This window comes from Perca fluviatilis, chromosome 11 (genome assembly GCF_010015445.1).
Source record: "Perca fluviatilis chromosome 11, GENO_Pfluv_1.0, whole genome shotgun sequence".
Classification (NCBI taxonomy): domain Eukaryota; kingdom Metazoa; phylum Chordata; class Actinopteri; order Perciformes; family Percidae; genus Perca; species Perca fluviatilis.
In genome coordinates this window covers 14038474-14065218 of record NC_053122.1, presented here as the reverse complement: position 1 = coordinate 14065218, position 26745 = coordinate 14038474, and the positions used below count along the sequence as shown (strand labels likewise).

Sequence of the window (26745 nt, the reverse complement as noted above, 5' to 3'; positions counted from 1 at the left end):
GGTTTAAAGGTCAGAAGTACGCAAACACAAGTTACATGATTTGAGCACAGCAGTCTGTAACGTGAATTTACTTCATTACAAAGCCTTCATTTTCCAACACCATCATATTGAATCTACATCATGTTTTCTTGCCATTTCAGATTCATCACATTCCATATGGATAATACACAATAAAGTTTATGATAACTGAAAAGACATCTAGACCTCCTGGATCGCCTAATAAATAGATTCTAACCTGTTCACTATAAACCTGAGTCATACTTGTGTTAAATACACACTTACACAGACCTAATACCACCCCAGGTAAAAAAGTAGTATACTTTAGTGTATTAGAAATATGAATGAAGTACATGAAGTATAAAACAAGTATGCTTGTTGTGCTTTCTTTAAAGAGTATTTAAGTTTATTTAAGTTCAACTTCAGAGTCCAAAAAGTAAGTATACTAATTTGCCAGTAATCAAATTATTTTTCATTAGTGTATTTTAGTGCACTTGAAGTTTAAAAAAAGTTGTTCCATTTTAGTATACTATTTACACTTGAAGTGTAGTCAAATAGATGTTAAGTTGAAGTTAATAGATAAATGAATACACTTAACTATACTTGGATTTGACGAAAATAGTACAAAATGTAGAAAATATACTTAGTACACTTTATTAAAGTATATTTTTAATAGAATTATTTTTCACCTGGGACAACACCTTGTTTTGTGGCTCTGAGGCCTGCAGTATTGTGTATTCAGCTTCAGGATAGATCCAGGCCAGTATTGATCATGTTGTGTTTACATAGAGAACTGAGCAGTGTGTTCTACTCGTTCAGTCAGTCATAACTCACAACCATGCTTCCTGTGGTGATACGAGTGATGAGTGCCCTCAGTTTGCAGTGCTGTCTACTTTATGGTACTTTGTGCTTGGTGCTGCTAAGGTATGAGTTTTACTTGTCTGTTTAGTAATATGTCAGAATCAGCCCTATTGGCCAGGTTTGCGTAAACAAACGAGGAATTTGACTCTGGTTAATCTTTGCTCTCAAAGTACAACACTCACTTAACATTTAAAGAATAAAAACAGAAAGGACAGTAAAAAAATATATATATATATATATAAAAAAATAATAATAATACTTTTAAGTATACAGTATAACAATACAATAGAGTTTCCAAATTTACAAGAAAAATACAATAACAATTGAAGAGAGGGACGGAATAGTGCAATATCAGTATAGTCTGAGATTTAAGATTTAAATATAAATATCGTGCAAGGCATTTCAGTGCAAATATAAATGTATTGCCTATACAGTATGTTAATGTTCATTTCCATTGGGTTTAACTGTGTGTAACCTTATAGCTGTCAAAGACATATTGATTCCTATGCTCCAACATAGTTTTCAAAATGTTTTCAGTGTGAGATTTTAGGTGATTTTTTTTTTCCCACTTGGAACTAAATCCAAGATTAAGATCTATCTATAGTTCCATCAGTAGGCAATCCTACAGCAAAATGCTTTTGAGGAAAATCCTTTGCATCCAAAGTGGTAAAAATGTCTGTCAAAATAAGTAACAAGTTGTTTTGATTTGATTGTTATCTACATGTCACAGTAAAGTTGCCATGACAACAGCGAGCGATGAAGAGCCTAGTGTTCGTGATGCTCGGTCAGTGGGCGATCAGGTGCTAGTTCATCCAGTGGACTGTGCTTTATCAGAGTGGAGCTCGTGGTCACGCTGTGACACCTGTCAGAAAAAAAGAGTAAGTATGATGATACCAGACAGGAGCTAGTGGGCCCTGGGGTGCTGATGTTTAAATTACAAGTGCAGTCAGTGACACACACACACACACACACACACACACACACACACACACACACACACACACACACACACACACACACACACACACACACACACACAGATTGAGATACAGGCGAGCAACATGAGCAACTAAAAAACAGTAGGTGGTAGGTAGATTTTGTCACCTTTGAATGAGCCACACTAGCTGGTTTTCTATTGATTTCAAGTCTTTGTGCTAAGCTACATTAGCCAGCTGCTTTTAGCAGCTTTAGCATACAAAAGTGGTATCAGTCTTGTCATCTAATTAAAATAAATCAAATAAATATATTTCTCAAAATGTCAAATGTTTGTTTGAACCTAAATTAACAATCAAGAAACTAAATAAAATGTACAAAAAAATGTTTTATGGTTTGCATTAAACTAAATATAAGCCCAAAATCCCACTACACTACTGGCTGTTGATCCAATTGTAATCCACTGTTTATCCTAAATTAGATTAGATTTGGATACTGTCACATTAGATTTTGGTGAATAAATTATTTCTATAGTGTTAAAATTGAGAGATAATTCTGCAGTCTGAGGCATTCAGCATTTTGACCCTTGTGGGCTGTCTGTCTGTTAAGGTAAGGAGCTCCACTGCTGGCAAAGGTCTCAGCTGATGTACTTTAGTGCTCTATCTCATCCACTTTACTAGGTGGGGGATTAATAAACTTGACATGACAAAGTGAAAACAGCACTCTAATAGGATTTCGGCTGTTATAGTTCCCCTGCAGCAGTTTGTGAGCTATTCCACCACCTTTATTGGCTAGTGGCGAGCCTTCCTCTGTGTTTCTCTGACCGTTTATGTGTTTTTCTCCTTCAACTATCCAGTATCGCTACGCTAAACTGGTCCAGCCGTCTCAGTTTGGGGGGCAGCCGTGCAATTTTCATGGCAGGGAGGAGGAGGCCTGTAACGTTCCATCCCGTTACACCTGTAACAATGTTCCTTTGTGTGAGGGATTCCTCTGTGCCCAAACAGGTACACCCTACCCCATCCCATATACTATCTGTTCTTCCCCACTGTCTTTAGTCTTTATGCTAAGCTAAGATAATCAGCTTCTTGCTGTAGCTTCATATTTGGATTTACTTTCAGCAAGAAAGCAAATAAGCATATTTCCAAAATGGAAATGAACCATTAGGCTACTAAATGCCATCCACGGGTTTCCTCTCCTTCAGGTCGTTGTGTTCACAGAACTCTGCAGTGTAATGGGGAGGATGACTGTGGGGACATGTCAGATGAAGTCGGCTGTAAAAAGGTTCCAAAGCCCTGCAGGCAGGAGGCTGAAGAGTATTGGGGAATCGAAAATCTTGCCAAAGGGTGAGTCACAGTCGTATTGGTCTGCATTGTGAGTCCCAGATATTTTCAAGGCCTTAGATACGTGAACATGTTAACTCTTCTCAAATCAATCTGCTCACTGTTAATGCTGTTGCTGTTACCCATCTTTCAGAATCAACGTTTTGAACAGTGACCTGGAAGGTGTGGTGCTTGATAACAGATACTACGCTGGCAGCTGCTTGCCTCACTTCATCCAGGATGTCAGATTCAGGAAGCCTTACAACTTGCAACAGTACACTCTGCAGGTGAATCTGGCTGGCAATCACAGTTTTCTATTTCGAGTATTGAGTTGGTGTCCATATAACAGTACCACTTTCACTTAACTAATTTATTTATTAATTGTTAAGAAATCAATTACAATTAGGCTTCATCAAAAATAACAAAAAATATTTTTTTTAGGTTACCAAATTGTGGAAATTCTCTTTGACTGATTGGACTATACTTCCTGAAAAGGGCTGCAGAGGAACGGGATCAAAAAAAATTCAAACTTATGAAGCATTTATTAATGGATTACCAACATTTATAACTGTATTTTTACTAAAATAGAAATGCAAGACACCAGCCAACCCATTAACCAACAATTTGTTCTTTTTCATTTTAGTTTAGAGCTGCTTTAAATGGCATTAGTAAATTATTACATAACATTAATACCGCTACAACCTAACCTAACCTTCGTAAAGACCGTCTTATTAGAAAGTGGTGCCTTTGTTTGTCTTTGGTTGCATCAGCTGGGATTCATTTTTGCCCTGTAATAATCATGGTTTTTCTTATTTCATATTTCATCTGTTATTCCATTTTCTGAACATAGTTGGCAGTAAATGCATTGTTTTATTAAGAGGGTCCTGCTTATTACACACTTAAAAAGGACATTTTGCTTCCCATGTATTTACAGACAAAAGGCTCATATGATTTCACCTTGGAGGCTTTCGACTCATACTCTGAGTACATGGACCACACCATAAAGGAGCACACGACCCAAACCTCTTTTGCCATCGGTTTTGGCATTGCAGGAGTAGCTGAATTTGGCTTCAGTTTCAAAGATGAAAAATATACCAAGGCAGAACGGAAGATTCGCAGTGCTTCTGGCAAGGTGATGGATATATATATATATATATATATGAATATATATTCTTTTTTGTTTCCTCCTGACCTTTGTACAACCTGGTGATTTTTCAAAAACAAAACATACCAAACCTTAGGGACTTACAATGTATACAAATCCACAGGGCATCTTCTAAAAAATCAGCAAATTCAAAGTCCAATCTTAAAATGCAGTGAAATATCCATTCCAATGCTTTTCGCTGATTCTCTCCTCAGACTAACAGCTTTGTGAGAGCCAAAGCAGAACTGGAGCTGGCCCAGTATATGTTGAAATCAGATGGTTTGATGCTTCACCCTGAGTTCCTGCAGCGCCTGCGCTCCTTGCCACAGTCCTATGTTTATGGGGAATACAGACAGATCTACAGGGACTACGGCACCCACTACGTCACAGAGGCAGCCCTCGGAGGAGACTATGAGCACACCACTATCCTGAACAAGGAGAAGCTTGAGAAGACACGTAATAAATATTAGCGTCTGCCGAATTGGGGTCATGGTGGTCTCGGACAAATCATGTTTGGTTTAATTGCTAAATTTCTTAATTTATTACAAGTCACAAGAATGCAGTAAGATAATTATAATGATCAGATACTGGGGTCTGGCAATGGCAGTGACATTGTCTATAGCCTGTCATCCTTAACACTGACACTAGTGATAAATAGGTGGTACACCATTGCATTGAAATGTTGACTCTACATTTCTTGAACCATAATATAATGTTGACAAGCAGTAACCACCCACCCCCTGACTACTTTTGTTGTTCTAGATTATACTTTGGACGACTACAAACGCTGTACGGAGGCAGGCGTTAAGGCCGGGGCCAACATTAAAGGTGTTTATGTGTCTTTGGGTGTTACGGGTGGATCTTGTAGTGGCCTGATGACTGAGATTGGAGGTGAGGTTCCACCTTTTATCAAATGTCCTGCAGAATATGTTCTGTTTTACATCAAACACATGAACTGATGCTAAAACTCTGAAGTCCTTTTGTCTCCCCCCTCCCCACCCAGAGGACACAGTACATGGCAGCATGGTGGAGGACTTTGTTGCTGTTGTAAGGGGTGGAAGTAGTGAATCCATCGCTGCTTTGGTGTCTAAAGAGCTTCCCACCCCGCAGCTGATGGGGCTCTGGGGCGAAGGCGTGCGCTTTAACCCCGACTTCATTCGCAAAACAGTGAGTGTCTCTTGTCTATTTCTGTTTTTATTCGTATTACACGTTATAATCCCATTAGTAATTCTCTCTTAGCTATGTGTTTCCTGTCTCTTACAATCTCTTGTGAGATTACCACAATTAACAACTATTTTCTTCTTATATTTATCCATCTCGATTTGAGGCTGTAATAAAACAGTCTACAAGGAATTAGACATGACTAATTGATGCAGAAACATAAAAAAAACAGACTTGGTCAGCGGTGCTACCAGGATTGGCACAAATACAAGTATATAATACAAGTGCATCTGGAATACAAACAGCAAAAGATGCCAATACAAACTGTGCCAAATACAAATGGTCAAGTTTCAGCACTTTAGATTAGATTAGATTAGATTCAACTTTATCGTCATTGTGCATAGTACAAAGACAACGAAATGCAGTTTGCGTCTAACCAGAAGTTCAAAAAAGCAGAAAAGTGCAATGTGATATATAAGTATAGACAGGTGGTGCATAGGACAAGAAATATATTGCAGTGTTATAAGAGCAGAATAAATATGGCTATGTAATATGAGCAACATGTACAGATATGTGCAATGTAGTAGCAGTGACAATATAATAGTAGTAAGAATATAGTGCAGTGTATTAGCAGAATATATAATAAGAAAAACAGAATAAATATGGACACTCTGTATGAACCATATAGACCGATATGTACAGTATGTACAGCTATGTGCAGTTTCAGCACTTGTGGGGCATTCCAGTTGACTCTATAAAAAATAGAATTAGATTTTGAACAGTATATATTAGGTTTAATAATGACATTTGCTTCTCATTAGACAAAACCGCTGTATGAGCTGGTGACCTCCAGAGACTTTTCACAGGATGGCACTCTGAAAAGAAACCTGAAGAAAGCGCTGTCAGAGTACCTGACAGAGGCTAGTCCGTGTCGATGTGCTCCCTGCCATAACAACGGAGTGGCCTTTTTGAAAGGTACCTCCGAGGATATTATTAGTTGGTGTTTATGACAATTTTTTCTGCCCCATATCCATCCGTATTTGACTGAAAACTCATTGCATTAGTCCTTTTCTAAGCTACATTTTGTTTTAACTCACAGTTTGTGCTAAAGCTTAAAGGTGCACTATGAGTTCCTGCATGGTCACTTCTGTTGACGCTCCAAGTACATTTAAAACAAAACAGAGCAAGCTCGCCCCTCCCCCCATGTTTCCGTAACTGTCATGACTAACCATAGACAGTATATAATGGACCAACAGAGCCCGTTGCTCTGGACGGAGACCAGTGAAGGATATTAGAAGCACTTTTCCGGTGATTACTGAGTGTTACTGCGCAGCCTCCAACTGACGGAGACAACATAAATGTGACGTGAGCAACCTGTCTGAAAGTTGTAAGTCTTCTGGTAGCTGTGCCAAGAGAAATCTCAATCATTCCCAATCTTGCAGAGCTGGAGAGCGTAGGTATATGTAAGGAGATAATAATAAAAAAGGCTAATTATTGCTAACTAAAATGATAGTTAACATTGGTAATTAAACTTAAACAGCTAATGTAAGTCGAAACTGCCTGCGAGCTTCTCCTGTACTATACGGTAATTCTTTTACTATGCGACAGTAAGTCGTGTGGTTTTGACACAATCGTTAGCCTATTTTTACAAAAACGTCTGCTACGGAGCCATAACGTGAGATACAAGGTAATGGAACCTTTTATACATTGTCGTGTTTCCTTAGAAATGAACAATGGACAAATAGAGTCTTTAAACGCTTCAGATGTAAAGTTATTCGCTGTCAAAGTGACGTCAAAATGAATGGCAGTCAATGGGATGCTAACGTCGGGTGATCGTTTGGTAGCATCAAAATGGCTCTACAGGAGGTTCGAGTTCTGAAGCGAAGCTTACCCCCTTGTGACTAACTGACTGTCACTAACCCCCACCCCCTCCCCCAACCATCTTGTCAGTGATTGCCGGGAGTGGTTTGTTGTATTTTGGTGCCTGTATCCCTAGTGTTTGTTTGACGTTTACGTTTACCCCTGTGTTGTCTCCCGAGACCGGGCTTTTTTACAGTGTATTCAGGGGGCAGGCAGCCAGCGGATCAAGGAGAGATGCCTACGATTTGAGACAAAAAATTAAATTGCGCTGAAACCATGCAGGAACTCATAGTGCACCTTTAAGGTTTAGTTGAACATTAAAGGGACAATTCATCCCCAAAATACATATTTCTCCTCTTTACCTGAGGTGCTATTTATAAATTTAGATTGTTCTGGTGTGATTTGCCCAGTGTTGATGATGTCTGCCTTTTCTTGAATATTATGCAACTAGATGGAACTCGGCTTGTGGTGCTCAAAGCACCAAAAAATACATCTGAAACACTCAACAGCAATGTCTTTTTCTAGAAATCATGACCCGGTAACTCAAGATGACCTGCAGACCTAGTTTGGAGCAGTTTCATGTAGGAACAATTTTCTTCTAATCAAACTACACAGACCAACCGCATCACCGTGCAGAAGGAAGCGTACTCCTGGCTCGTACCTGTCACACCGCGAGTTGTAAACATTAAAGGTGTCCTTGTCAGCTGAGCTGATCTAGCAGTATCGATTAGCTGCAGTTACAACAAAATATCTCCAACACTGGGCAACTCACACCAAAACAATCTAGATTGATAAACAGCACTACAGATAAGAGAAAAAAAAAAAAAAAAAGATATATATATATATTTCTTTTTTTGGGGGGAGTGAACTGTCCCTTTGAGTGAACTTTATAATCCTCAGTGTATGACCAAGAAAGCCCGTAACACTAACAGAACTTGTCTCTGGTGTTAAAAATAAAAAGTGCACAAAGTGGCTCTGATGATGTTTCTAGTGGTGGTAATGATATAAGTGATAATGATGATTGTTTATCTCCCTCAACAGGCACCAGGTGTGACTGTGTGTGCCCTGTTGGCTACTCTGGACGGGGCTGTGAAATCACTACTAGGCAAAAAGGTTAGCTCTAAAGATCCAAAATGCTAAACATTGCATCCAACATTATTTTTCTTTCTTTGTACTAAAACTGACTAAGATATTGACATTATGGCCTGCATAATGACATGTGATGTGATGTGGCCCCTTCTGACAGATATAGCCATTGATGGCAGCTGGAGCTGCTGGGGCGCATGGTCATCCTGCAGTGGAAGAACAATGACAAGGAGTCGACAGTGTAACAACCCAGCACCCGGCAATGGAGGCCTGGCGTGCAGAGGACTGCAGCAAGAGTCTACTGAATGCATTTAAAATCTGCACAACAGCCCTGACTAATAAAAAACGAACTTTGGTATGTGTTGTGTTTGTCTTTTTTTTTTTACTGCCTGGTGTGACATAATGAATCATGTTTGAATAAAAACAGACTTGACCTGAATGGGATATCTTCAATGAATATTTTATAAAGAATGGTAAACCATGTCTCTTCTTTCTAGCCTTAAAGCATTTAACTAGATCTGCCTTAAGCACTGACCTGGATTCAGCTCCTGTTAACCAAATATATAACCTGACTGCGCCAGATGGATTGCTTCGCATTTGCTCGGCATATCCATCTGGGAACTTTCCTTTGGAGAACTTTTGGGAAGGGGTGAAAATATTGGTTAGCTGATTGGATAAACCATCTGTCTATCACCTATGTTGGTGATAGACGGGCCAAATTAACCAATCAGATCAACGAAGCGTATGAAAATACAACCACAAGCCCCTGCTGCTGCAGGCAAAGCATAGCTCGTTAGCTCAGCAAGCAAGCAACATCAATAAAGGATATTTGCCGTTTGTGTAATGAGAATTTACAAATAAAAAGCACCCTTTCAGGTTCCTGGTCCATATTCCAAAAGAAGGATCCAAGAGAAAAAAAGCATTAGCGAGCAGCTAACAGAATTAGGGCTACCGCTGGCTGAAAATACTGGTTAGCTGATTGGATAAACCATCTGTCTATCACCACCTATACTAAACCCGCCTCAAAACCAATGCTGATTGGCCTGTTCGTTTGGCGAACGGCTCCAAATTTTCACTATCTCAAGATGCCAGACTGATCTGCGAGTGGAAAACTGGAGCTCGCGAGATCAGGACGGTCTCACGAGGCTACCAAATATAACCTTCACACATAGAAAGCTTCTAAAGTTGACAGTTTCACTCCTGTGCTTAGGAAAAGCTCAGACAGAAACACACCCACACACACACACATTGTAAAGTCTGCACTGGCTATATTATTTAGGCTGTGTCGTATCCTGGCATGCATTTCAATTTAATTATTAGAGCTCACACATTTATAAAGGGATTGTGGAGGAGCAGCTTTTTATTCATTAAAAAACATTTTGATTATGCTTAATTAGCACTCAACAACATTTTCACCCTGGAACGGGAGCGACTTTAACAGCGCCGAGTCTGAAAGGAGGAGCCCAGGCAGGTTGCTCCGCCCCCATCAGGTGCAGGATTATCACAGGTTCTTGTCCGAGTCTTCCTCTCCGATCCACAGGAAGACCAGGCCCCCCAGCACGACCACGACCCATCTGTCTTGGTATCTGTCGAGGAAAAGTGTAGGGAGTTTAAAGCTGCAGTTTAAAAAGCATATAGATTTAGAAACAGGATATGTCATTACTCCATCACATCCTCTGACCCAAGGAGCAAGTGAAACATGCAGCTTGTAAGTCTCTGACGGAAAATATATTCTATACAGTCTACTGTAACACTATAGTCCCTTTCAATCTGTTCAAGAAAACACTCCTGCCCATGTGCGAGAAATTGTTACGGTTTGCACTTGTTTTGCACTTTTTACTCCTCTACATTTCACTGACAGCTGTAATTACCTGTTACTTCACAAAAAAAGGTCTGGATGCATTAGATCACCTGCAACATGATCTATAATTATCAAAGACATTCTTTTAAAGTAAAATTATTTTAATGGAATATGTATCCTTTATGGTTTTATTTAAAGAAATAGTTTGACATTTTGGGAAATATGCTTATTTGCCTGGCAACCTCGCACACACCCAGCGAAGAAGCTTGTTGTTTTTACAATTTTCAGTTTTTGTGCAGAATAAATTAGTGAGCTTTAGGGGTGCTGGTAGTCCGATTTCTTTTTACCTTTGGACAGAGCAAGACCAGCTGTTTCCTACTGCTTTGATTCTTTATGCTAAGCTAAGCTAACTGTGTCCTGTCCAACTTCATATGCAACAGACAATTATGAGTGGTGTTGATCTTCTCATCTAACTCTCAGCTAGAAAGTGAATAATCGTATAACCCAAAATGTCAAAATATTCCTTTATTTAAGGAAATTATTTGAATGTGTTTACCACTGTTTTCACTTATGACAAAAGTCTCACCTCTTCTGAGAGTCTCTTCACAGGCCTGTCCATGGAAGCCTGACTTACAGATGCACGTACAGGAGGTACCCGTGAGGACAGGGATGCCGTTGTGCCTGCAGGGGGCGCAGCGGCAGGAGTCAAACTGCTGCTGATACTCATCCCAGCCTCTCTCCAAGTTGGCCAGTCTCGCACCTACATGGTCAGCGGCTGTGCTGAGGCGCACTAGCTCATAAATTGGCATTGTCTGGGTCATAAAGCAGGAAGGACAGAGAAAGAAAGTTAAAAGAAGTAACTAAAAAGTAGGGATGGAATCACCAGAGGACCCACGATACAATATTATCACGATACTTATGTCACGATGCGATATTATTGCGATTTTAAACCTATTGCGATATTCTGCGATATATTGCAATTCATTACCTGTTTTCCAACTTCAAATTATGTCCCCAAAGTAAAACTTTGTCAACATCTGTTTTGTCTTAAAATAAAAATAAAATGTCTTTGGTTTGTTCATCTCACTTCAATTGTCCATCAAGTGGACTGAAAAGCAATTAATCCTATTATTCTAGTACCCAAAGGTTAAATTCTCATGTGCAATTTATATAATAAAAGATCAATACTTAGCGTCCGTATTTCGATACAGTATTGCCACGGAAAATATTGCAATACTATGCTGCATCAATCTCCCCCCCACCCCTACTAAAAAGCAAATGACCACAACAGCAAAGGCACAAAAGCAGTGTGTGGTTATAGATTGAGAAGGTATAACTTTGTTTTGTTTTTCTTCTGTTCAGAGCATGTTATGTCAAATCATCTTCCGTTAAGTCACCTCATATTCGATGAGTGCTGGGTTGTATTTGAGGCTCGCTCCCCAGTTTTTGTAGGTGTCAGGGTTCCTGGCCAACAGGCCACTGCTGCTGTGTGTGACTCCCCCCTTCACTAGAGTAACAATGTCCTCAACCACAGATGAACTAGAGCTCGCGCCTACATTTAAAAAAGAAAAAAAGAAAGACATTTCAGCTCCGATAACACTGTACTGTAACAATCCTTTAATGACAATTTACAGATAAAGCTTATACATTGAATATAATTTCAGTGTCTCACCTCTATCATACGTTCCTGTTTTTTTGCAATCCTTCTCACTAACTTTGAGAGTTGCTGATTTAGTTCCTGTTTCAGTGAAGTAATGGGTTAAACCCAAAGAGGCACCAAAGCAGCTGCCAGCTTCTTCACTGTTAATATCTGTGAGAGTTAGGGAAGAGAATTAAACAAAGGTTACTTTACATTACATTATCTCTTAGATGACATTGATTAACAAACTGAAAAGCCCACAGTACTTGATTTCGCCATAGATGTTTTGTTGACAACCACTACATATTCAAGGGTTCCTCCCATAATTCCCTCTGTGACATAGTGGGTGCCAAATGTGCGGAAGAAGTGGGAGTAACTCCCAAAGTCGTACTGCTCAGGGAGCTCCATGAGTGAAATGTAGAAATCTTCATGAAGCATCAGCTTATTACTTCTCATTTTGAAGTGGGCTGTCTCCACTTTGGACCAAAGCCTAATGAACCCGAGGTCCTGAGGACAAAAAGGCAAGATTTTAAAGAGTAAAGTGATTTTTCTTGTTTTCAGAGGTAGAAATAGTAATTAAAAAAAGTTTTTATAAAACTGTAACTTATTTTTACCTCAAATAATGTCCTTTCTTTTGGCCACAAACATTTATGGTAACACTTTTTAGAGGAGTAAGAAATTTGGGGACATTTTGGTCCTGGGTATTTAAGTTTTAAATATAAGCAGGAGAGTGTTAGTTTAGCTTAGCATAAAGACTGAAAACAGGGGGAAATAGATGGTCAACTGTTAGCCTGTATGTAAAATCAAATCGATTTTACACTTTGGTTTTTGTACAGATTTAACCAACAAAACACTGTATAATGTGTTAATCAGCTAGCTTTACAGGTGCTGGTAGGCAGATTTTGTTACCTTTTGACAGAACCAGGCTAGCTGGTTCCCTCTGTTCCAGTTTTAATGCTAAGCTAAGCTAAGCTAAGCTAACTGGCTTCTGGAGGTATAGCTTCATATTTAATGGACAGACATGAGAGTGGTCATCTAATTCTCAGCAAAAGAGCAAACATATTTCCCAAAATATAAAAAGAAAAAATCAACAAACTCTGACCTCAAACAATTAATAATGATATATTTAAAACAAACAAAACTAATTGCACTTGTTATCATGTAGAACATGTTGAACGTTGTCGCCAATAGATCATACCTGGCTTTTATGCTTTGTTATGTTCTCAAAAAACTCAGATTCCTCACTTCCACCCAGTCCCACTTCCACTACATGGATCCCAACTGTGACTCCGGCACTGGAAGAACTCATGGTTTTCCTCGCATTCAGCAGGCTCACCGTATCTTCATAGTATTCGTGAGAGCCCTCAGACGTAGCTTGAGCCTGTACAAGGTTAAACTGTATGTCAAAATGTCTTTGTTCAAACAGTCCATTTATTAAGAAATAAATCACAACATTACCACAAAGCGGTAGGTGTGGTAGTTGTACGGTTTCCTGTAGTTCTTCTCATCTTCATTATAGTGCAGGTTTTCGCAGAATGCGTCATAGATAAATTTCCTCCATTCACCATTATAGACATATTCACACGCTCCTCCAAAGTAACTCGGGTCAAGTACGTGATCCACAAAGTCTCCAGTCAAGACGTTGTAGCTAGGCAAAGTAGAATCATTCAAATGAGTCATTAGGTGAGGATAATAAAGATTAAATGAGACACGTGAAATAAGCAATAGTGTGATTTGGATATTATTTCCAGTGTTTAAAGAGATAGTGCTTTTGATGTGGTTATGCTTATTGAAATTATTTTTTACAGGTAACTATGCAGTGTACCTGGTAATTCATTTGCATTGCTTTTAAAACCAGCATCCGTGTGATAAAAAGTGGAAGTAAAGTGGATATCAATAACATTAGTAATAACTCTGCAGTATTTACCCCTGAGTGCCACGTTTAGCACCAGGGATCGGGAGTATGGTGGAACACTTGTCATCTCTCCGGGTGACGTCTTCACAGCCCTCTTCATCAGAGAAATCATCACAGTCTGACTCTCCATTGCAGCGAAGGGACTCGCTGATGCAGCGACCTGGATAGACAGAGAGACAGATGTACTGCACATTTACACACTATCAGACAAAACACCATCAGCTTAAAGAGAATATGTTGTGTGAGCGGTCGTTGGTGGGACTTGCCTGTTTCACGGCAGGTAAAGCTCTCTCCACAGTAATCTGTCACCAGACACGGTGTTGTTACTGTTGGACATGCCTGCTTATCCCACAGTGTCCCAGTGCACTCTGTGCCACCAAACTGTGAGGGCTTCTCAATGTATCGGAAACGGACCTGAGACAGAGTTAAAAATGAGTTAGCTCTTAATCACTCAGTTCGTCCATTCCCTTGCACCATTGTCGAGATATAGATTCCTACAGAAACACTGTAGCAGTAGGCCATGTGGCATTTTGTTTGTAGTGGTGCAGTTAAAATCATATAGCCTTAATTCAATAGTTGTTCATTTCTACATTCCATGTAAGTAGCTAATATTTGATTTGTTAGGGTCTACAAGCGGTTACAAAGTATATAAGTATTGTTAAACCAAGGCCCACTTTTATTGACCTTATTTAAGCAGAAGTGCTGATTTAGGATATCCATTGTTCCATTTAGACCTATTGATTATCTCATCCACGTGCTACCACACAGAAAACTGTCTAAACACTGTTTTTTGGGGGGGAGTTCTAGTTTTAACATTGCCAGGCAGGGCTGTAGTCAAGTCCACCTTTGTCGAGTCCAAGACAAGTCTAAGACCAGGACAAGTCAAGACCAAGTCCAAATAAGAGACAGTTAATACAGAGACAGAAAAAAAAGAATCCTCTTCAAGACCACTTACTTATCAGTTTGTAATTTATGTTATGTGAGCGACAGTACATCTTCTATTTTAAGATGCTAATTTTGCTTTATAATTTGTAATAATCAAAAAGCAAGTGCAGAGTAACACACTATAGGATCAAATTAGGCCACATTGTTTACTTAAAATATAAAATGGAAATGTTCCCATTCTTGAACTTATAACTTGTCCTGAAGAATTCATACTACAAACTGCTCGCTGACATTGTGTCTGTGGCCCAAATGAAAATGATTGATACCTGATGATTGAGGTATATATGACGCAGCCCGGCATGTACCAGGCGACCAATCTCGATGCCTGTTCTAGATGGATTGTGAATCAAACCAATACCAATGGTTTTGTTTTGAAGGAGGAAGTAACTTTAGAAAAAAGCATTTAGTGCTCGACTCGGTTGAGACCAACTAGAACATTAGGCGAGTCCCATGGCCGAGTCCGAGACAAGTCTGAGTCCGGACTCAAGTACTACAGCCCTGTTGCCAGGTATTGTACAAGCCACCCATAATATAAGCTGTAATCATAATTTTCATTCAACATATTTTACTGACTAATTCATACAATTTAGTGAGAAAATTGCCATTACCTTTCTGTCTGTGCAAGAGTTACAAGGAGTCCAAGATGACCAGCTCCCCACATTACAGTTGATGGGTATCGGGCTGTTTACAGCTCTGGCCCTCCTCAGCCCAGCCCAACTGGTGCCCAAAAAACATGCATTATCATCTCCGTTTCTCTTCTAATACCCATGGTGCACAGGATATATTAAATCACTGCTTTCAAGGTGTTATATGTGAATGTAAAAGATGTCGAAGCGAGGAATACTGCACCTGGTATCAGCAGTTGTCCATGACCTCCTGGATGCATTCACAACTGGGCTAAAATTGACAGACAGATGCAGTGTGCATAAAGTCAGGAGTAAATGAATAAATGTCTCCATACTGAAAATGAGTAGCTAGTCCTTAAGATCAAAATGCCATGACAAAACAGCCGTTGTGTGGTGACTTCTACCACTGCAGCGTTGACCAACCGCAGTGAATGATTGATCAGGAGTAAACACATGCTCTTTAATGATCTATTACCCCCATTTCTCAACTACACCCCCGCACTCCAATCCAGCTAGAACATGTTGTCCCAACAAACACTTTTTATGTAACTACAGTAAAAGTACTTTGAACACCTCAAACTGAAACAATTTAGGTTTTCTTTTTACATTATCTGCAGTGAGGTAAGCCGTTGGTTATATTATTATTATTATTATTATTATTACAACCTATCAATAATATTATAATAACCCTCAATAATAATGCCTTGATAATATCTATCCACATACAAAGTGGTTTCCGTCGCTTCTGATTTGTCAATTAAACAACATGAACGCGCACGTCATCAGGTCACGCGCAGCACGCAGGTGCGTCGCATGTCCCACGCATGGACCCACGGCGGTGCGTTCAAATTGTTTGTTTTAGCATAAACAGTCTGTTGGATTCATCTCGATACATTTATCAACGTAGCGTCCACGTCACCTCAGTTTAGACCGCTTTCCAAAAGTACAAACGTGAATGGTGATGAACAAAACGAGCTACGATGGACGAGGTAACTTTTAAAGATAAATAAAGTCATTTTAGCCTGAGGACCTTAAGAGGATAACTATATTTAGGTAACGTTAATGTTAGCTTTCCTACCATGCCCTGTGCTAGCTGTTACGTTACTCCATGTTTAATGCACCGTTTTTGAGCCAATTTGTCTCACTTGTTTATCATAAAAGTGTATGGTTTAGCAAGGTTATCACAAGGTTTTCAGATATCCATCTCTGAGATATTTGCCTCCACCTCAAAACGATGGCTGCTAATTTAATTTCTTTTGTGGTGCTCACAGCATTGAGAAATTACATAAAAATATTAAACAGCATTATTCCTGAGAAAAGTTGTAGGCTCACGTTACTCCTATTCTGGATTAGACCTTAATGTCAACATGTGTTCTGTGGACTAACAACTGTTTTTGTTATTGATTAACCTGTCAAATATTGTTTCGGTTCATCAGTTAATTGTTTGGTTTATAGAGTTTCTGAAAAATGATCATCACTGTTCCCAAAAGCTCAAATATCTTGTTTTGTCCACCCAACAGTCCAAACATTCAGTTTAATGGTCAAAACCAGCAAATATTCACATTTGAGAAGCTAGAACACAAGATTTATTTTACATTTTATTTTCATAAATGACTCAAAAGGATTAATCGATGATCTAAATTGTAATCGACAAATCAATTAAACAACTAATCATCGAAGCTCTACTGTTTAAGAGATTCATTTTATTCACTTTCATTGTATTTGGGTGGAGGCAGAAATCCTAGGCAGATATTTCAAAACCTCTGCATTAGGGCTGAATGATTTGAAGAAAAAATCTAATTGCGTTTTTCCTGCCAGATATTGCAATTACGATTTTGATTTGTGATTATTTTTTTTTTTTTTTTTTTATTTATTTTATTATTATTTTTTATTTTATTTTATGTTGCACCTTTCTATGATCCTGTTAAATAAAGTAATACAAAATAAATGACATCTACTGAAAATAGGACATTTCTGTAAACAATCTGTGTGATATGTAACATTATTTCAGCATTTATCTTATGAAAAAACAGTAAATATAATAATAAAAAGAGCAATAAAAACATGTTCAATCAAATGTAACACCAAACATTCAACTAAATATTTCGCATTCAATTAATCAAGTTCTTCACGATTAGCTAATCGCATTCTTTCATATCGGGATTTCGATTTGAAAGCAATTAAACGTTAAGTCCTACTCCGCATGTAAAACCAAAACTATCTGCATAACTAGATAGCACTCTGGAGTGAGTGAGAAAGTGCTTTTTGTAACTTTGGTAAACCAACCCTTAAATTATATTGTGTTGGGTGTGGATCCCTAAACTAACCATCAAGTAAATTGTCTGTGAAAGTAATAGCATTTCTATTAATCTAACGAATAATGATTATTCATTTTTTTTCCCTTCTCTTTTTAATGGAGGGACTGAGAAACTTCAAAGCTCTGAGGGCCAAGTTTCAGGAAGAGGCCCTCCTGGCTCAATCGAAAACCACTCGACCAGCTGTTGCCGAGAAACCCAAATGCTTTCCACGTCCTGGAGGTCACTACAGCTCTGTGGTCAGTAGTATTAATATTCCTGGAGAAAACGAGACCCCAGCGGTTCCCCGGGTCATCTTCAGAGAGGGGCTGCGGACATCTGGAGGCAAGCGACCAATTTCCTTTCCACCACAACCTCAGCCGACCTCTCCCTCATCTCAGCTAACTAATGGAGACGGCACAGCAAGACAGTCCCTCAAAGAAAGACACATGCCTCTGGTGCTTCCAATCCTGCCTGTAAAAGAGCGAAAGACAGAACCCTCAGCCAAAAATGAGCACAAACTGGAGCCAGGCAAAGAAGTCCTGCCACAAACTAAAATCAAGAAGAAAGGTTTGCTGCTTCCTTTCAAGTCAGCCAAGGCATCAAAGGTCAAGGCAGAAAATGGAGAGGAGCCTACCTATGCTGATTTGACCACCAGACCTTCCAGTGCTCCCTGCGCATTGCCCTCTGTGGAAAAACAAACCACAGAAGGCAGGGCTTTGCTCCAAAGTGACCATTCAACCGCTGAGCTCCCCCTCTCCAGCCCTGATATCCCAACCACCCCTCCTTCTGGAGAGACAAGTGCTGACTCCGACAACAAAATCATTAGCACCTTGGAGAGGGCCAGGAAGAAGTTTTCACGCAGGCAGATGTTGTTCTCTGCCAAACCTAAGAACTTGCATTCCCCTGACTACGTCTCAAGAGACAAGGCGTTCCCTTTGCCGCCACAGAACATTGTTGAACCTGAGCTACCCATACCCCCACCAGTCTTTCTTCCACACATGGCTTATCTATCAGCCCGGCCTTTCTTCAAAGCCAACCACTCTACACTCAGTGAGTTATACAGTATAATTCAGTGATAAACGTTATGTCCACATTAGACTCCCTTATCTTCTCATACTGTTTATTCGATTAGATTTCTAATGCATTTGCGATATTGTATTTCCCAATGGTTAGAGTCTGCGTTGGATAAGCAGTTTGGCAGAGATAACGCTCTTCCCTCTGTCAGGACTGGTAAACCTCCTCCACCCTGTGCTCTGCAAAAGAAGCCTTTACCTGACTTGAGGTTACTGGGTCCATTGCCACCAAAGCCCCCCAGACCTCCATTGGTAGATCTCAGCTGTTACCACCGATACACGGTTAACGGTATGTTAACTTGTTGTTGGTTTTTTTTTTCATTCCTGTAGCCTTGCTTGGCGCACCACCCCTTTCTGGCTACACACTGAAGATTATGATGGCAAAAAAGTTGTATTTTTACTTGGACATCGCTTACTGTGTATTGTACTGCAGTTTACTTTATACCTATTTGTGGTAAGGTTGAACATCTGTGCTGGTTTTGCTTTCTTATTGTAGAGATGTCACCAGGAGAGCCAGTTGCTGAGCACCCGTTCACCTCCAACCCTCTACTAGATGCTCCAGAGTTTCCAGACTTTGAGAATTCAGAGATGGAAATAGCCGAGAGTGAAGCTGTTGACATTAGTGCGCTAGAACTGGAGGCCTTAGACTTAGTCAGCACTGACCTTCCTCTGCCAGATGACTGCGGGGCCGCCGATGTTGAGGATCCCCAACCTGACTTAGCAGTGTGCGATCCTGTAGAGCCCCTTATGAGCACCAGACTCCAAGATCTGAACCTTGGCAATCAAAACATAATACCCCTCGATCCAGCCAGCTTCCATGAACCAATAAACTGTTCAGAGTTCCCAGAGCCTGCTGTATGTGAGCAGTGGTCTCAGGGTGAGGAGGTGAGTGTAGATCCTCTTTCTAGCACTCACGCTGATGAGACTGACCTGGGAGAGACTGAGTCTCACTCTGCTGCACAGGAAACCGACAATGGTCACCACGCAACATTGAATGATGGGATTCAACCACATTCCAAGTGAGTTTTGTTGTACCTGCAATCACACTTATTTTTTATTTTTTTATTTTTATTGTTAAGACATTTCCTGTTTGTACCCTATAGTGTATCTCAACAGGACAGTTACTTTGAGTCGTGCAATAATGTGTATGAGGATGTCGAGAACATCAACAAATTCTTGGGCCAGAACTCATGGAAACGAAGAGGTTGTCTGAAGAGTAAGAATGTTTACTTAATACAGTTTTTCTTTTCGATATCAGCTCTGTTGCAGACATTTGTTCTCCCTGTTTAACTTCGTTGTCAATAATTATTACAGATCCGTATGCTGACAACCACCCTATGGTAACTCATTTTTTTTTTATTTAATCTAATTGAGTGTATAAGTGTAATAAGAGAAGCGTTAAGTTTACGGTCAGACACATCCTGTGCAATGAAGAAACATTGTGCTTCACTCTGTTTAACAGTCATATGTGGTAAATGAAATGTATCATCTGTTTATTTGAAGAAGGAGGAGGCGGTTCTTAACATGTGGCCACGGAATCCGTGGTATGTCTTCTTTTTTTATTTTATGTTTTTCAAACATAAAAGTCCTGTCATTGACATTGTTTTTTTTGCCAGACGAAAGGCGGCAATTGATTTTTCTCTTACTGTGGTAATTAAACTGCAGGGGCAGGGCATCAGAACACGCTCATTCGGCCCATAATCACGTCCACAGGTATGTTAGACAACTCCCCTCTCATACAGTGGGCCAAACGCTTATTTCCTATGTTTTCACATTGAAAACTGCTTTTGTCATTTCTTGTTCTGTTTTTTTTTTTTTTTTTTTTGGTTGTTTTTATTTGCCACTGAACAGTCTGAAAGAACGCCAAAGCCCCGACAGTGCTTACCTTAAAGAACAGAGGAAAAGGGAAAAGCATCGTCTGGAGAAGCAGAGAAAGGAGCAAAAAGAAAGGGAGAAGAAGGAAAATGAAATGAAAAAGAAATTCAAAGTAAGTTACGCAATCACTTTCCTTGGTAGTTAACCTTTTCATTTAGTCTGGTAGAGCTGTTCTTTTTTTCTCGTCTGCTTTTAAAAGGCTTGTACAAATTTAAAATTGCTTGCAAATGTTACATATATTACACAAATATTGCATGTTAATGTATATCTTAGTATCACAACGATGGTCAATGAAAAGCAGTAAACTATACACTGCCGAACTGCTCTGCAATCAGTCCAAACCACAGCCTCTCATACTGAAAATGTGACTCTCAAGGTGAGCGGGGATGAGGAGCCCATGTACCACGCCAAGGTGATGGTGGCTAGCAAGGTTCGCAAGAATGACCTGCCAGTGAAGAGCGGCGACACCGTCGGCATCATTCGCACCACCAGCTGCCCCAAAGGCAAATGGTTGGCCCGAGACACCAACAACAAGTGTGAGTTTAGACGCAGGTTTTCATGTAAGCCCGAGAATGGAAATCAGGATTTGAGCTATAACAATGCATCGGTGCTGATACCAGGTTGTTTCACAAGATTTGACCCAGACTAAAACAACCTAAGCATGTCTTGACCTCACCTGAATTTTGGACTTACAAGCAGGCTAAGAATAACCTCTGATCGCATGGATGTAATGGGAATTCTTTACAAAGGAGTATTTTCGTTTTAACACGTTTACACCACAGTTTCTCAGCGTGTACAGTAACTGCTTCATCCTGGGTATTGCAGACGGCTATATTTCAGTGATGAATGTCGAACTAAATATCAAAGAGATGCTGGAACTTGGCAAGAAGGCCCAAGCAGCTGGACGCGGAAGCAACATGGAGGGGGATACCATCAGCATTGGGAGCAGGTACTAGGTAGCTCACTGATAACATTCTTTGGTTTGGTGTGGGTGTGTGGGTTCATAACTCTAACAAACGTTTTGTTTTGTTTTGCAGATCTTCTACCCAGCTTGTACTAACAAGCAGTTGTAAGTATCATTAGCCTCTGCTCAAAAACTTAACTTACTATTGATATATGGGTTTGTACGGTCACCTCTAACCCTAACTTCTGCTAAGACGTACAGTTAACTGGTTGATATAATGAATGGACTTGTTGACTGACCGAGAACAGTTGCACAGAGGTTGTCAACCAGCTGAAAGACTCACACGACCAAATGCCTGGCCTGAATAACTTTACTAGTTGTCATCTGCTTGACAGCCATGTGTTGTTTTATGATTGTAAAGGAATTCCATGTAAGCTGGAGGTTTCAGTTTCTACCCTGCAAAACATCTATCACCACCATGCACAGTGTGCTTGATCAAGCTCCTTTTGTTTTTCCACAGTCACAGATGACAGTGAGGAGTGGGCATGTGAAGATGACACCCTCTCACCCCCCATTGAAAGCCAGTAAGTACTGGCCTTTACTGTGGCTTAAAGTTGGTTTCAAATCAATCAATTGTTTTTTAAAAGAATGACCGAAACCTTTGGCCACATAAGAGCACATTTAACTAATTCCCTCTGAAAGATATGATTGAATTTATGTGGCACACCGTAATCATTTTTTTTCTCTCTATTCTGTATAGTAGCTTTCCCCATCAGACTGTTTCACTCCCTGAGATGTGTGAGTACATTTTACATCCGGTCTTTTTGAAGTGAAAACATGCCCCCCACCCCCCTCCCTCTCAGCCTGGGGAATGCAAGCTCTGCCTGTGGTTGTTTTTATGTTATGCATTAACATGGCAGACTGTAACTTTCCTTTTGATGTGCATTTTTACCATGCTGCTTCCTTACTCCCTCCCTCCCTCCCTCTGTCATACTGTGTTTGCATAACTCACCCCCATCCGTCCCTCACCCTCCCACCAACCTCTGCCCTTCATGTGTTCGTTTTGACAGCATGTGGCTATGTCAGCACCCAGCACACTCTGAGCGATGCCAACCTGGAGGACCTACACACGCAGTAAGTCTCAAACCTTGGCAAGTTTCCCTTGCTTACCCAAATGTACATAAATCTTTCTGCATCCACCTTCTCAAGACGGGTGTGTGTGTGTGTGTAACATATGATGTATGTGTGTACATACACTACTGTGTAGTTTTACACCCCAATTTTTCCAGTTTTTTATTGAAATTCATGCAGTTCAGTGTCTTATTGTACTCTGTAATGAAATAATAGAACAAATGAACAATTTAAGTTTAAAAAAGAAATCATGGAATCAATTTATAAACCAAAATGTATTCTAAATTTTTGACTCATCAAAGTAGCCCCCTTTGGCAGATATAACAGCTGAACACACTCGTGGCATTCTTTCTACAATGGAAATCAAATATTTTTCAGAAGGTTCTTCCCAACTCTGTTGCAGAAGTTCCCATAAATGTGTGGCACTTGTAGGTTGCTTTGCTTTCACTTTTATGTCCAGTTCATCCCAAACCAGCTCAATGGGGTTTAAGTCTGGTGACTGTGCTGGCCACTCCATGTTTTTAAGCTTACCATCTTGTTCTTTTTTGCTAAGGTAGTTCTGGCATAGCTTGGACTTACGTTTTGGGTCATTATCTTGCTGTAGGATGAACCCCTGACCAGCTAGGCGCATACCAGAGGGTACTGCATGGCGCTGCAAAATGCTGTGGTAGCCGTTTTGGTTCAGGGTGCCTTTCACTCTGTAAAAATCACCGACCCTGGATCCAGCAAAACAGCCCCAAACCATCACGCTTCCCCCTCCATGTTTGACAGTTGATGTCACACACTGAGGAACCATCCTTTCGCCTACTCGACGGCGTACAAAAATCCTGCGTGATGAATCGAAGATTTCAAATTTTGATTCATCAGACCATAACCCCTTCTTCCAGTCTTCAGTAGTCCATTGGCAGTGTTTCTTGGCCCAGGCAAGCCTCTTTTTCTTATTCTGACGTCTTAGCAATGGCTTTCTTGCTGCAACTCGACCTATCAAACAGCTGCAGCTCAAAGTCTTCTCTTTACAGTTGAGACTGAGACTTGCTTATTACGACCACTATTAAGCTGTGCTTGAAGCTGTTGTCCTGTGATTCTGTTGTGGCTTTGGGTCTGCCAGACCTCTTCCTGTCAGTTTCCCCCAGTTTCTAAGTGCCTTTTGATGGTGAAGAATACTGTACTCACGGACACCTTGACTTTCTTTGCAATTTCTCTGTAGGAAAGACCAATATTCTTAAGTGTTATGATGGTCTGTCTCTCTTCCATTGTTATTTTGCCTTTTTCCCACCATTTTTATAGCAACACACTACTTTCTGCAGTACAATACTGTTCATATAATGCTCACGAGGGTACGGTACCACAGTGTGTTCCAACAATACTTTTATACAAACAGAGGGGGTTGTAAGTAATCCAGACAAGTTGGAACACCTGTGGGAATTGGTAGCACCAACTTTCAAAGCTTGATCAACCTCCATTGCTGCAGAACAGCTTTACGTTGTTAACCCATTTCTTTTCTCTGAAAAAGGCCTTTTTGTAAAATACTGAAATGTACATTATTTTTCAGGCAGTTCACCACTTACCTTTGTACCATTTCAAGTTATTCATTGGACTTGAACTGCTAACATTTCAATTAAAAATTGGGGTGTTCTAAAACTTTTGACCAGTAGTGTATGTCTCTTCATGAGTAACTAAATATTAAACATTGGAAAGAAAAGTGATGTAGAGTGCGAATGATATTGATAATTGGAAAACATTATGTGTGGGTCCTGACATTTTTGGTAGTGTTCCTGGAGTCCTCTACTATATGATTATAGTAGAGACCAAAATCAATAGTTTGTGCATTGGTTGACACTAACACAGGGGACTATGCCTTCAACTAGCAATTGTTTTTTTTATTTTCTCAGTTAAAATGTCAAAAATAAGTTGTGAAAAACACCCATTATAATTTGCCAGAGCCTAAAGTGAGGTATTCAAATGGCTTCTTTTGTCCGACCAGCAGTCTGAATCCCAAAGATATCCTGTGTACTTTCATATATAACAAAGAAAAGCAGCAAATCAGTATATAACAAGTCAGTATTACCAGATTTCGATGGCACCAAATACTCTATTCAGAGCCCAACCTGTCCAATTGTCATAAAAGTAGCTCAAAAGTATTGCTGGGAGTTTTATCCAATGTTTTTATGTTAAAAAATAATTTGAGTCTGAAGTGGAATATGATGACATTTTGTTAAAGTAAGCCGCACGCTCTTGGACACACGGGCTGATCATCAAACGCTTAATAAAAGTAGTATTTATTTCAGCTTTACTGTATTGGATTGTAATACATTGTATAGGTGTTCCTCACCCCCTGTAGGCCACTGGTGAGAATGAAAAGTAATCATTATAGTAGTAAAAATAAGTCCTGTTTCTTGTCTTCATTCTTCAGGACCAGACACGAGGCCCTGCAGAAACTAGCCATCTTCTTCCAACACACCAAAGATGAATTTAGTGACATCCCTGATAGTGGAGGAGCAACCCCAACAAAGTAGAGTATTCTCTTATCCATGACCTCAACCATTATTTTATTGAAAGTTATTTTTTTCATGTCCACTGACGTTGTCATATTTAATGATCTAAACATGTTTTCTTCACTTCATTCATTCTATCCTATGCAAAGTGCTGAGCAATCAAGTAAGTTTACAGATTTATTTCCAAGACTCCACCGTTGTCACCACTTGTCACTCTCACTGATAATGGTGAAGCTAAGAGGAGGGTACTTACAAATCTCTTTTAAGGACTCTACAGTCCGGTTGGCGCCCTGCCTGTAATGGAAAAAGACTTGTAGGGTACATTTATCTGATTCATGTAACCAGGAGACATGGTGCAGAGACAGTTCAGAGTTGATATGGCATTTGTATCTGCTCGTCTTTATCCAGGCTTCTTGTTTGCTGTTGAGGAACCTCCATATCCGTACGTGTTGACTGGTTTCCTTCTAATCAGCAAGTGAAGCTTGCCTCCGTTTGATCTTTATTAATATTAGCAGAGTACTCGTAGTACTTCAGGTTGTTTGGCATTCCCCTTCTGAACTGTGATGTCCCTTGTGTTTTGTATGACAGTGAACAGGAGGCTGACTTCACAGAGCTGGAGCTCCTTCCTCCCCCGCCGCTATATGCTGACACCTTCTGATTACCACACTGGCTGGAGCAAGTAAAGTCGGGATGAAAACTAAAACTGCACAGTTCACTTTTGGGATATGAAACCATGAAGAATATCTGCCATGGAGACCAGTTTGCCGTGTATCTGAATATTGTTTTTGGATCCTCCACCATGGAGAAAAGGAAACGATCATGAATGGAGCTGCGTATATGACTGTACTATAATTCTGATCTCACCTTTTTTGTTTTAATTTGTTGTGCATATTTAACATTGTGTTCTACACTTTTCTTTCCTTTTGATGTTACTGTTAATAGAGCACAAATAGAATCATTGCACTTCATCCAAAGAGCAATGACATAAAGTAGCCAACTGTTCACTTGGAGAAGCTTATATTTAAGGATTTGTTTGTGAATGTTTTCTTTGCATTTAGATTTTTTGTTTCTGTGTTACATCTAATAAATATTTGTTATTGATTTATGTTTTTGATGATATTGTTTGTCCCTGATGGAAACAGACTGCTGGAGCAATCATAATGTATATAGTGTAGCTCCTGTAGACCTACAGTAATTCACTCCTGAGATGGGTGATACAATTCGTCCTTTCTTATCCGCACTTCACTCTCAGTTGATACTTTGTCAAGGTGGCATATACAGTATATGAACCTTTTTAAAATGTCATTACACTTTTCAGGGTTTTCATTTGTCACAGTGCACATGTGTCACACAGAAAGTCTTAGTTTTCCTCAGAATAGACTGTTACACCAATTAATAACTTCTGTAAAGAAAAAAGCAACAGAACTCAATAAAAGAAATAACCATATAGATGTACATTGGTGCTTCTATTCATGGGTCTTTTTCATTGTTGTCTGTCTGACTTTGCTTTGTGAAATCCCCCTTGTTACTGCTGAGTTGAGGAACACCCAGCCCCATTAGGAGTGTGTGTGTGTGTGTGTGTGTGTGTGTGTGTGTGTGTGTGTGTGTGTGTGTGTGTGTGTGTGTGTGTGTGTGTGTGTGTGTGTGTGTGTGTGTGTGTGTGTGTGTGTGTGTGTGTGTGTG

General features: G+C 39.9%; 3 protein-coding genes across 10 annotated transcripts in view; 2 read left to right on the top strand and 1 right to left on the bottom strand.

Annotated features, from left to right (window-relative positions):
- LOC120568588 (complement component C8 beta chain-like) overlaps positions 1-8719 on the top strand; it is a 55622-nt gene extending 46903 nt beyond the window's left edge. Inside the window, exons 14-25 of the mRNA XM_039816192.1 lie at positions 830-921; positions 1589-1736; positions 2648-2795; positions 2993-3134; positions 3265-3397; positions 4045-4242; positions 4470-4710; positions 5017-5145; positions 5258-5421; positions 6237-6390; positions 8317-8388; positions 8522-8719. Coding sequence (XP_039672126.1) covers positions 830-921; positions 1589-1736; positions 2648-2795; positions 2993-3134; positions 3265-3397; positions 4045-4242; positions 4470-4710; positions 5017-5145; positions 5258-5421; positions 6237-6390; positions 8317-8388; positions 8522-8676 — 1776 coding nt within the window. The 3' untranslated portion in view covers positions 8677-8719. The remainder of the gene's footprint in view (positions 1-829; positions 922-1588; positions 1737-2647; positions 2796-2992; positions 3135-3264; positions 3398-4044; positions 4243-4469; positions 4711-5016; positions 5146-5257; positions 5422-6236; positions 6391-8316; positions 8389-8521) is intronic.
- A 977-nt stretch (positions 8720-9696) lies between these two features.
- On the bottom strand, positions 9697-15721 carry c8a (complement component 8, alpha polypeptide). Its single transcript, XM_039815214.1, has 11 exons — positions 15511-15721; positions 15270-15378; positions 13983-14130; positions 13729-13876; positions 13260-13449; positions 13000-13182; positions 12068-12308; positions 11835-11972; positions 11560-11714; positions 10749-10974; positions 9697-9947 (listed from the first exon to the last, which is right to left on the bottom strand). Exons 1-11 carry the CDS (start codon positions 15618-15620, stop codon positions 9796-9798), a joined length of 1800 nt encoding a protein of 599 aa, XP_039671148.1. The 5' UTR covers positions 15621-15721; the 3' UTR covers positions 9697-9795.
- A 357-nt stretch (positions 15722-16078) lies between these two features.
- si:ch211-188c16.1 (uncharacterized protein LOC562677 homolog) lies at positions 16079-26517 on the top strand. 8 transcript variants are annotated; one of them, XM_039815209.1, is made up of 20 exons: positions 16080-16276; positions 17704-18634; positions 18758-18946; positions 19154-19542; positions 19621-19676; positions 19761-19873; positions 19972-19997; positions 20161-20201; positions 20323-20370; positions 20509-20644; positions 20909-21068; positions 21358-21481; positions 21570-21601; positions 21957-22020; positions 22197-22234; positions 22507-22570; positions 24981-25079; positions 25212-25225; positions 25471-25504; positions 25651-26517. In XM_039815209.1, the coding sequence occupies exons 1-20, from the start codon at positions 16268-16270 to the stop codon at positions 25718-25720; spliced, it is 2637 nt and encodes an 878-aa protein (XP_039671143.1). In that variant the 5' UTR covers positions 16080-16267; the 3' UTR covers positions 25721-26517. The 8 variants fall into 8 exon arrangements, with proteins under 8 accessions (XP_039671146.1, XP_039671142.1, XP_039671143.1 ...); XM_039815212.1 differs by lacking the exon at positions 19761-19873 and having other exon boundaries at positions 16079-16276; positions 19916-19997; XM_039815206.1 differs by having other exon boundaries at positions 19154-19676; positions 22200-22234.
- The last annotated feature ends 228 nt before the right edge of the window (positions 26518-26745 follow it).

Excerpts from the sequence above, each read along its gene's own strand:
- c8a (XM_039815214.1), bottom strand. The coding sequence starts at position 15,620 with ATGGAGACATTTATTCATTTACTCCTGACTTTATGCACACTGCATCTG. Across the intron at positions 15,379-15,510 it reads TGGACAACTGCTGATACCAG|TTGGGCTGGGCTGAGGAGGG; the intron begins GTGCAGTATTCC and ends TTTGGGCACCAG. Across the intron at positions 9,948-10,748 it reads TGAAGAGACTCTCAGAAGAG|ATACCAAGACAGATGGGTCG; the intron begins GTGAGACTTTTG and ends TTTCCTCGACAG.
- si:ch211-188c16.1 (XM_039815204.1), top strand. Across the intron at positions 20,202-20,322 it reads ATGTGGCCACGGAATCCGTG|GGGCAGGGCATCAGAACACG; the intron begins GTATGTCTTCTT and ends ATTAAACTGCAG. Across the intron at positions 20,645-20,908 it reads AAATGAAAAAGAAATTCAAA|GTGAGCGGGGATGAGGAGCC; the intron begins GTAAGTTACGCA and ends GTGACTCTCAAG.